At 39.1% G+C, this 11,212-nt stretch overlaps 1 protein-coding gene across 1 annotated transcript in view; it reads right to left on the bottom strand.

Annotated features, from left to right (window-relative positions):
- The window catches only part of LAMB4 (laminin subunit beta 4), a 99,883-nt gene that overhangs the window by 15,813 nt on the left and 72,858 nt on the right, over positions 1–11,212 (bottom strand). Inside the window, exons 23-27 of the mRNA XM_003782586.2 lie at positions 10,792–10,888; positions 8,737–9,112; positions 7,348–7,508; positions 4,651–4,856; positions 3,716–3,919 (exon numbers count right to left, since the gene is read on the bottom strand). Coding sequence (XP_003782634.1) covers positions 3,716–3,919; positions 4,651–4,856; positions 7,348–7,508; positions 8,737–9,112; positions 10,792–10,888 — 1,044 coding nt within the window. The remainder of the gene's footprint in view (positions 1–3,715; positions 3,920–4,650; positions 4,857–7,347; positions 7,509–8,736; positions 9,113–10,791; positions 10,889–11,212) is intronic.

The raw sequence follows: 11,212 nt of genomic DNA, 5'->3' as shown, positions 1-11,212 counted from the left end.
CCCCCTGGGTAGAGTGCCATGGCATCACAGCTCACAGCAACCTCCAACTCCTGGGCCCAAGTAAGTCTCCTGCCTCAGCCTCCCAAGGGGGGAGCACAGCTGGGACCACAGGCGCCTGCCACAATACCCGGCTATTTTTTTGGTTGCAGCCATCATTGTTGTTTGGTGGGCCAGGGCTGGATTCCAACCCACCACCTTAAGTGTATGTAGCTGGCACCTTAGCCGCTTGAACCACAGGCGCCAAGCCATCATGTTTTCTTAATAGCATGAATTTATCTTTCAGAACATTGTTAGTGATCAAAATTATTTGAAAACAATATTGACCTACTAATGAATTTTTCTGATATAAGTGTAAAATGCAAGTCTTTAGCATTCTATGATATCAAAAACTTGTATAGGAATTACTAGGACTACTTGTCTGCACTGGTCATTATGTTTAATGGCTTGAGAGCATTTTCTTTTCTATAAGTTAAAATAGTTACTCTTAAAAAAATTCCTCAAATTCAAGTAATGTACTTTTCTTTGAGAGCTAGCAAGAAAGCATTCCTCCTCTTAATAAATGAACTTGAACTGAGAGGGGGCTACAAAGATATATTCTAAACACTTTGTACACTTGGTGAAGGAATGATAGGACTAACAGGCTTGCAAACTACAAGTGCAAATTCCTCATTGTGTGACTGAGAAAGGTCATGGACTTTTTCTTGGGATTCCAACAAACTAGAGAAAGAGAAGAAAAACCCAGAAGGCAATAGGACAATATTGCCAACAAGCTGAGCTTTATCGACTAAATTAATTGTGACAGAAGTAGGGCTAATTAGGATCAAACATAATTAGAAAAAAAAAAAACTCCATTTATTTCCCCACAAAAGGAGTTTGCTTAATTTGAGCCATACAGATTTTGTGGAAAAGGATTTAAATTATAGTCATTTGGCAAATGATAAAACAAAAAAGGAGTATTTACATGATTAGAAGTGTGTATCTTAATTTTTTTGAGTTGATCCTTAATTCTCTAGAACTTTCTTAACTTTAAAATGGATAGCAGTAGGAGAAAATGGATAGCAATAAAATGAGATTTCCAGAAATAAATACATTAGGCAGGAAAGCACCAAGTGATATGGATGAAATCTCGGTTAGACTCGCTGATACCATGTTGAGAAAGAAAGGGATTGCTAAATTACTTCACTCTTAAAACATCTCTCTGCAATCTGTCTTCTGTCATGACTGACTCCCGAGAATTCCCTCCCAATCTCTTCTGGCACTCTTCCCCTCCTCATCAAGAGGGAACTAGCACACCATTTTATCAACATGACAACCCCCCTCATCCTTTTCCACTGCTCCACTGATGTGCTGATTAAACCAGAGTCTGCTAATACAGACTTCAGGGGTTATCTTTTAAGACTGATAACTTAATGCTATTATTAATTTAACAGTTTAATCAAGTGGTAATCGGAACTTAATAAATGGGGTGAGTTTTTTCTTTTTTGAGAAGAGACAAACTAGTAGTTTAAAATTACATTAAACATTTAAGGACTGTTTTAATCCCTGGGATGTAAGACCAGGATTTGCATTGGTTATGTTCATTGCTGTAGTTTCAACCAGATCAATGCCTGGCCCATAGTAGGTACTCAGTGAATATTGTTAAAGCAATGGAGGATCACATATAAGTGAAAGATGATGCAGCAAAATGGAATTGTGCCCATGTGAGCCATTTTCAGTATTTGATATGTATAGGGATATTCTCCGGCTTGGCTAATCAGATGCTTGCTCCAGAATTTGGACTCTGTAGCCAGTGGACAAGGACACAGCAAGTGTGTGTGCGTGTGCGTGTGTATCTCAGTTATGGCTCCACTCATTCCCAAGCATGACCCTCTCCACTTCTCTTGATCCTGAGACCCAGATGTCCTTACGTATATTTCCTTTTTGCTCAGGAGTTGGCTTTTATTGCTTGTAAACAAGAATCCTGACATAATATTCAACATACATTGGTAAAAAATTCAGTCCTTCAATAGCTTTTTCTTCTTTGTCAGAGGCTCTATATGTATTGTCAAAAAAGGAACAGATTGGAGGGCATGTCATTATCTTGTTTTCAAACTCAAAGACTACAATGCATTCTCAAAAAACACCCAAAGAAAACTTGATACTTAAAAATGGCATTCATTTATAAATGACCAAGAGAGTAAATGAAGTCACTTCAAATTTTTTAGATTAAATTATAAGGTAGTTAAATGGTTTTTTTGTTTGTTTTTTGAGGCAGAGTCTCACTGTGTCACCCTCAGTAGAGTGCCATTGCATCGTAGCTCACAGCAACCTCAAACTTGGGCTCAAATGATTCTCTTGCCTCAGCCTCCCAGGGACCTGGGACTACAGGTGCTAAGGTAGTTAAATGTTAAAACAACTTTATCATGTCTATCCACATAGGAAGGAATTCATAGCATAAAGTTCTGTGTGTGTATATATATATTATATATATATAATATTCTTGCTAAACTATTTTCTAACACTAAATTCTAATCTTACAACTTGCACATTTAGAATTTCAAATATACCTTGAATTTATGAAAAATTATTTTTTGCTTTGAGAGATCTGTAGTTTTCAAACCTTTAAGGCCAGGTGTCTTTTTTTTTTTTTGAGACAGAGCCTCAAGCTATCCCCCTGGGTAGAGTGCTATGGCATCACAGCTCACAGCAACCTCCAACTCCTGGGCTCAAGCAAGTCTCCTGCCTCCACCTCCCAAGTAGCTGGGACCACAGGCGCCCGCCACAATGCCTGGCTATTTTTGGTTGGCGGCGTTCTTTTTTTTTTGGGGGCCCGGGCTGGATTCGAGGCCGCCACCTTAGGTGTATGTGGCTGGTACCTTAGCCACTTGAGCCACAGGTGCCAAGCCTAAGGCCAGGTGTCTTGACATTTCTATGTAGTGCTTACTGTAGAAAAAACATGTCCACACAAATGTATGACCTACAATAATGTACTGTGAGTTCTCGCTGTTCTCTTTCTCTCTCTCTTCACACACACACACACACACACACACACACACACACACACACACACGGGTTTGCCCTGCACAGGTCTACTTTTATGTGGATGTTTTTCAATAAAAGTTACACCAAGTGCCTGCCTCCTCCGCCTCCCTTCTGCCCCTCTGTCTTGCTGTCTCTGCCTCCCCTGAGACACCAATACAAACCCCTTTTTGTCCCCCTCCTCCTCAGCTTACTCAATGTGAAGACGATGACGATGAAGACCTTTATGATGATTCATGTCCATAAAGTGAATAGTGAATATATTTTCTCTTCCTCATGATTTTCTTAGTAACATTTTCTCTTCTCTGTCTTACTTTATGGTAAGATTAGTGTATATAATACATATAACATGCAAAATAGGTATTGATTGACTTTCAGTTATTGGTAAGGCTTCTAGTCAACAGTAGTTATGTTTTGGGGAGTCTAAATCTGCATAAGAATTTTTGACTGTGTGTGTAGGGGGGTTGGTACCCCTGGCCCCCATGTTGTACCAGGGTCAACTGTATACATATATAGTGTACACACAACTATTCTAAATCTATTTCTAAATCTACACTTAATATTTATATTTTATCTGGTATATCCAGGCATAAGAACACCTAGTATCTAGAATCTGTCAGGGTAAATGGCAGTTTTATAAATTTCCTCATTTCTTTATTGCTATAACTTTATAAATAAGGCAAGAGAAGATATGTACTTGATTCTTCAACCCATGAACCTGGCTGTTCAAATTATGAGTCACATTTTCTGCTTCCTGGGCCTTTTGGAGAGCATCCCCTGAGAGGCCCAGGAAGCCCGGGCAGCTGGGAACATCACAGGGCCTGTGCCCCTCAGGGGCCGTGCAGAGGGCGCTACCACAGGCTGAGAGAGTGCACCGCAAGTTCCCTGGATCTCCACATTCCTTATAGGAGAAATGATTTATGTTAAAGAGCAATTTGTGGGCACATTTGTTTCTAATACTACCCAGGCATTAGAACACTGCTTTATTTATATGTGTTCCTGCTTGGTACATGGGGATGATCTATCAGATGTTTTCTAGGTAACAAATATCTAATTTTTCTCATTATTGTACCAATGTGTCTCTTTTTCTTCTTTCCTCCCTCCCTCCCTTCCTTCCTTTCTTATTTTTGTTTCTGACCTCATTATTCCTATCACATCTCATGTTTATATTTATAGATTTTTTTATTATTGGGGAATCATTGAGGGTACAAAGAATATATTTACAGATTTTTGCTAGTTCTTTTGGAAAATAGCTAAATATTTAGGATTTCCATGTAAATTTTATTTCATTCTTTTGTAATAGAATTGCCTTTAACTTATAATGAGGCGGAGAGGAGGAAATGTCCATAATCTGTACCATTTAGGAAATGGTCAATAATATAACCAAATCAAACTACACTCTTCCTCTTTGATTATGATCAAAGCTTAAGAAATAAAAACAGTATTAATTACATAGTATATAACAGAATATATACACTGCATACATTTATATGTACAGACATATATTTGTCATTTATATACTTATATAAATATAAAATATATAAAAAATGTAAGATAGGGATATACAGTCGAAAAGTCTGTATACTAAGTAGAAACCAAAAACTCTTTTATTAAAACATCACGAATATTTACCTTTTCATTTAATATCTGGATCTCTGGTATCTTAATTTGCTTTAATTTTTCCAATGACAAGTTTCCTTTTAAGGTTAGTGTATCTAAGATAGTAAGTGAGTCATTCCTGGTATTTTCAGAGTTATTTAGGATGAAACTAGTCTCATTGGTTTTCTTTTCAGCAGATGATGATATGTGATAATACTTCTTGATGTTTTCTGAGGAGTCTACATCAACACAAATTGAGGTAAAAACGAAATTATATATTAACAATCAAGGAAACCATTTTGCAGTTTGGCTTCTGCCTTGGTCTTAGTGATCACCACACAATTTCAGTATCTTCTTCCTTGAATTGCATGTAATGGAGAAGGATTAGGGGTGGTATAACAGATGTGCATCTAACAGATACAGGGCACTGGGAGTTCGGTCCACGGACATGCGGTGGCTCCTGGCTTCACCTTTTACCACCTGAGGATGTCCTTGAGCAAATTAGTTAATCTAGATTTTGTTTCTTCATCTGTAAATTGGTAATAATACAAGAGAATTGAGATAATCTGAAAATAGTCTGAGAAATGTTTCACAAATCTAAGGTATTCATTATGAATACTTGTCTAAAATACGATCAACCACCTAAAATCACTTAACTCTTGAGAGCACCAGTTTATAAACTTCTGCAAAGGCCACAGAATTAATATTTTAGGACCTAGCGTTTGTTGCAACTACTCACCTCCGCCAGGTGGGATGAAAGCAGTACAGACGGTATGGGGATGAAGATGCGAGGTGGTGTTCCAATGTTCTAACAGCATTTACAAAAACAGGTTGTGGGCAGGACTTGCCCTCAGCCTGCAGTTGCTGACTTCTGAGGCTGCTGGCAGTCGCTAACGGGAGCTAACTGAGCGCTTCTATGGGCCTGTCCTTCATTGCTCCTCAATTTTCCTCCTTAATCCCCACAAAACACCATGAAATGCACATTACTATGCTCATCTTCATTTTACCAAGAAGGAGAACTGAGGCTCTGAGGACGCCAGTTACTTGCCTGAGGTCTCATGGATGGTAAGAGATAAAGCCAGGATTTCAGCACACACAGTTTCACTCTAGAGCCCAGCGCTCCTCTACATTTCCTGTTTGCTTTAAAATGCAAATTTATGAAAGTAATATGTTCTGCTCTGATGTAAATTATCATGTATTAGGCCTTTAAATTTGACGTCTATATTTTAGGAATCAGAGGCTTAGGGCTGGATCTTTATTCCCTGCAGTTACTGCAATTCAGGCCTGAGACGACAACACCTCATCTTTCAAACTTCCCTGTTTGGCACACTACCGTATTCTTAATATATCATGTTTTTCATTTACCATAAAAAAATCTTCCTGTTGCTTTGAATAACTTTCAGCCTTTATTTATCTCCATCCTGTAAGTCCTATTCAATTGCCACCTACTCCCCGAAGCCTTTCCTAACAAACCCAGGCAGAACTCAGTTCTTGCTGCTCTTAAATATGCTCTACCACAGTCTTACTGCTGTTTGGGGTTGTTTATATGCTTATCTCCCCTATTTTACTGGAATAACTCAAGGGCAGGGGCTTGCTGTATTTATCTCCCTGTTGCTATAGCACAATGTCAGGCAGTGAAAAGCTCAGTAGTGGCTGTTGGACGGCCAATTTGAGAGGATTAAGCATAGGGCAGTTTTGCTTTACTCTACCTGGCGTGGGGAAACCTCTGATAGATCCCGAGTTTGTTCAGTGGGTACTTTCTACCAGGTGAGGAATCAGCGTAGATGGTTTACTCTTTCCATGGCATTTTTGAGCATCATCAATAGATCTTTGCTAGGATTTATTTAGCATTCCTTCAGGGCAATTAGGTATTCCTAATATTTGGAAGTGGATAACCTGTCCCTGCCAAGGGAGGCAACTCTGAGTTTATTCTCACCTAAACATCTAATCGAGAGGTAAAGGAAAAATACACATACCCAGTTGCCTTCTATTGTTTTTTTGTTTCTTATGTCAAGACCAGATGAAAAATAGAGTAGAGAAAAGCAGCCAGTATTTCTGTCTTGACATGGTTTATGTGTATTTTTCCTTTACCTCTCAGTAAGGAGATGGGCTAGGTGTGAATTAACTCAGTGTTCCCTCTTTGGAACAGGTTGTCTATTTCCAAACATAACAGGGATGTCATCCTAAACAGGAGACAAGCCGATCAAAGTTTTTCATTAGAGTTCCATTGGCGTGGCTTGCATTTAGTTTTAAGAACTATGCAATGAGAACTAAGGGCCTAATGTGCGTTGCATGACTCCAATTCATAAAAAGTCCTTGCGAGAGATGTTGTGTATAATTCTGCATTTATGGTTACTGGAAATAGAGTAGTTTATACCCAGGCAGGCATAGAAACATATCTCTTTCATTTACTTGTGGCCATATTAGAATTTCCAAGTTGTTGATTACTCAGGACCCCTCACATGGGTCTGGCATATTGGATGTCGGTATGTGTTTACTATCAGACATTGCTAGCTTTACTTGTTATTTTGAGTAGATGCTCTCCAGGCCCTGCAATGTTTAAAAAGTTGAAATATCCATGAAGGAATAATAGTCTTATTAGGTGTGTCTGCATGCTCTGAAGTGCACAGGCAGTATGGTGGTAAGCCTGGGATGACTCACTGATGGAATGCACCATGGATTCCATCAAACTTTGTGCAAATACAGTTGAAGTACATTTTTTCCCCTTACCCATGATGCTTGCATTAAGGACACCGGATTGTAAATTAATCTCTTCCTGGAGGTCTTTAAGTAAGAGGTCTGCCTCATTCTTCATTCTTACTATTGTTTCTTTCAGATCTTGAAATTCATACACTGCTTTGAATTGTTCATTTAGCCGCAACATTTGTTTTCTATCAGAGAGAATGAGGGTAAATATGGTTAAGTTTATATTATGTTTGAGATGTTGATAGAAAAAACATGCTGCAAAAAATGCCCTCATTATTAGGTATTCTCAATTAAAAGGTATTCTCAATTCCCATCCACCCTCTAATTTTTCATTTGACAATTTATAATTCTATTTATGACTCATCTTTTTTTTTTTTTTTTTTTTTTTTTTTGAGCCAGAGTCTCACTTTATTGCCTTTGGTAGAGTGCTGTGGAGTCACAGCTCACAGCAACCTCCAACTCCTGGGCTTAGGCGATTCTTCTGCCTCAGCCTCCCAAGTAGCTGGGACTACAGGTGCCCACCACAACGCCCGGCTAACATCTCTTTTCTCTTCATTTAGCTTCCTGGAATATTTCAATATTCACTTAAAATATGACCAGCATACAAGGTCTAGTAGATAAAAGTTTTCAAATCTTTCTGTTTCAGCTGCTTATGTTCTGTCTTCCTTTGTTTTGGGGTTTCAAACATGCATTCAGACATGGTTTGTTTGAATTAATCTAAGACAGCTGGTCTACATTCAGCTTTCAATAAATGATAAAACAGAACCCTTCACCCAGCCTAGGGTAAACTCAGTTCTTCATTTAGAACACATCTATACTTAGCAAGGTTTGGTGGTCATGTTCCAATGAAACTTTACAAAAACAGGTATTGTGTCAGATTTGACCCACGGACTATAGTTTGGTAGCCCAGAGCAACCAATGTAATTTCAAGAAATGGATGGTAGATGAAAAAAGATTAGTAATATGTAATGAAAATGATCTTGCATTTTGGGAGAATTCCTATACTTGTTCTAGGACTTCGCATTCATGCATGGACTTCTACTAAACAACTGAAGAATTTGGGAAGATTTGACAAATTTTCCCTGAGTACATCATTGAAAAAAACATACTATTTGTTTTTGAAAGTACTTGCTTCCAATTTCATATCTTACAGCTCTGCTGGGTTTGGGTTTCCCAATTAATCTCTTCATGATTGTCTTTTTATTATAATTAATGGCATTTAGAAAAATCACCTGTAATCCTAACTAGGTTAAAAAAAAAAAAGGCAGACAAACATGATTCCTAGCCTGGTTATTAACTGAACAACTATCAACATAGGTACATTTCTAAATTGAAGGTGGAGGAGGTTAAAGGTCAGTAGAGGTGAAGGTAAATCTGAAGTTTGGCTTTCTATTCCTTGAACACAAATCTTACCTAACAGAGTCATGATAATCCTTGACTTTTAAGAATTTCCCAGATGAGAAAACAGGATGTTTCAGAATCCTTTCTATTTCAGACATGTTCTCTCGGAGGCCTTTGAAGTCAGCCTCACAGACAGCCGGGGTCTCTCTTTTATCTTCCATGTTATGAGCCAGCCTAATTAACCCTTGCACAGCTTCGGAGAGGGAAGAAATGTCTTGGTTCCACTGATCAAAGCACAAGTGACATCGAAGACAAGTAGGGAATTCCTGGCCGTGACCCTGGGCACAGCGATCACATTGCTGGCCGCTGACTCCCTCCCGGCAGTGACACATGCCTGTGTCTGGGTCACACACAGGCTTCTTGGCACCTTCTCTGTTGCAGTCACATGCTATAAAGGAAGAGAGAGGAACAGAGAGTGTCACTGGGTCTTTTGCTGATGAACGGCTCAAGAATAAAGTTCTTTCCTCTCTCTTGAGAATGTTCCTCACTCACACTTTGAAGGTGAACATTTAAAACCAATAATTTCAGAAATCTGTGTGATAGCCATTAAAATACAGCACGTCTATATTCCACTGACTAATCCCATCTATTTCTAGATGTGAAATATCAGATGTTTCTATTGCATGAGTGTGAGTGTATACATATGGGTTCTTCATCTGTTTGAGCAAGAAACATGGATTTCATGGTGGACAGCACAGTAATAACTCTGTGCTGCTGCCCCTAGTGGAGATTCAGGCATGTCACAGACTCTGAGAAGTTCCTTGATTATGTTTTTTTCTGAGTAAAATCCAGCCTGGGTGTGCAGACCCATGCTGTCTTCTGTTACATAATGAAAACTGTTTCAGTCTCAAAAACAGGAAGAAAAGTGAATTCGTTTTGTCTTAATTAAAAAAAATAACCTATGCCACACTGCACTTTGAATAAGTTTCTGATCAATTCCAAGGATGAAGGATGGAGCAATCTACTGGTGTTACTGTGATGCCAAAAGGTTAATGAATCATTAGCCTATGTCTTCAGACTAACAGCAAGGACCAAATGATTTGAAAATACATTGGACTACCTGAGTAAAAATCACGCTCATTCCAAATAAGAATGGATCAGCACATGCTAGGCTTCTCAACTATGTATCACCCATCTGGCGCATCCAACCTTGGTCCAGAGGCATCAGCAGGAACCTGCTGGGGGAAGCATTAAGGCACCCCACCAGCCAAGCTTGGAGATTATAAAATCCTGCCACTTTGAACTAAGGCTGTAGATTTGTGCTATCGAATATGGTAGCCACTAACCACTTGTGGTTATTTACACTTACATGAATTAAACAAATAATTCTGTTCTTTGTTGCATGACCACATTTCAAGGTACTCCATAGCTACCTATGTATGGCTAGTGGCTCCTGTGTTGGACAGCAAGGAGGCAGAACATTTCTGTCTCTGTAGAAAGTTCTATCAGACAGCTCTCTAAACCCTGCAACTGGTGGTCACACATGGAATGAAAGGCACGGGGACACAAACTCCAAGAGCACAGGCCTCATCTTGCTTGTTCACTGTCCAGAGTTCCCAGTTGGGATTTTGTGAATACTTGTTAAATAAGCAAATAAGGAAATACTTGACAGATCCAGAGTCTTGAAAGCCACTTTGAGGAAACATCTCTTTTCTGGCTTCCTATGATCCATCTCCCAGCCTGTACCTCAGCCTGGGGTAGTCATTTTACTCAATATGCTTCCATATAGCAAAACACTGGCTGCAAGTCACGTCTGTAGACTGTTCCATTGTAATGACTTTGAGGAATTTTACCAGAGGTTACAAATTTCAATATAGACTAAAATTTTTAATATGGGCTAACATTTAGTACAGGCTAAAAGTTTTAATATAGGAGAAAAATCACCTTTGTATAGGGCTACAAAAATAGTATTTTTATAACTAGAATTAAACTTGGCGAATTTTCTAAATCCACATTGTTAACGGCAACAACAAAATAAAGACATTTAAAATCCAGCTGGTTTGTAGCATGCCTGTGGTAGGGCCAGGCCGAGTCTACACATATGTGCTTAGAATTCCCGATACTTACGAATGCATCGCTTTTGGGGATCACCATAATAATTTTCCATGCACTCACTGCACTGTCTCCCGCCATAGCCTACTTTACACGGACACTGGCCTGTAAGCTGTGAGAACAGTGATGGGTGAGGAGTTGACAAGCTTTATGATCTAAGCACATGATGCATTTTAATAGGAAACATTTTTCCCTCCAGTGATTTAGAACATACAGCTGTGTGAAGGTGGAGGAAGGCTGATTCCCATGGCCGGCAACCACCCCTAACAGTACCGAGGATCAGAAGTTAATTATGTGTTTTGGCTTACAGCTCTTGAATACACCGCCTGCTTCCAGCTGTTGGGGACAGGTGGCCCCAAACTGGGAAACATACACAGATGTAAATGAAAACAAAACCCATAATGGGAAATAGGCCACATTCTTTTCCTCTATGGTT

Source organism: Otolemur garnettii, unplaced genomic scaffold (assembly GCF_000181295.1).
Source record: "Otolemur garnettii isolate 467f Iridium unplaced genomic scaffold, OtoGar3 scaffold00005, whole genome shotgun sequence".
Taxonomy (NCBI): Eukaryota; Metazoa; Chordata; class Mammalia; order Primates; family Galagidae; genus Otolemur; species Otolemur garnettii.
Note: the sequence above shows the minus strand (reverse complement) of the source record. Positions and strands in the feature narration are given on the sequence as shown.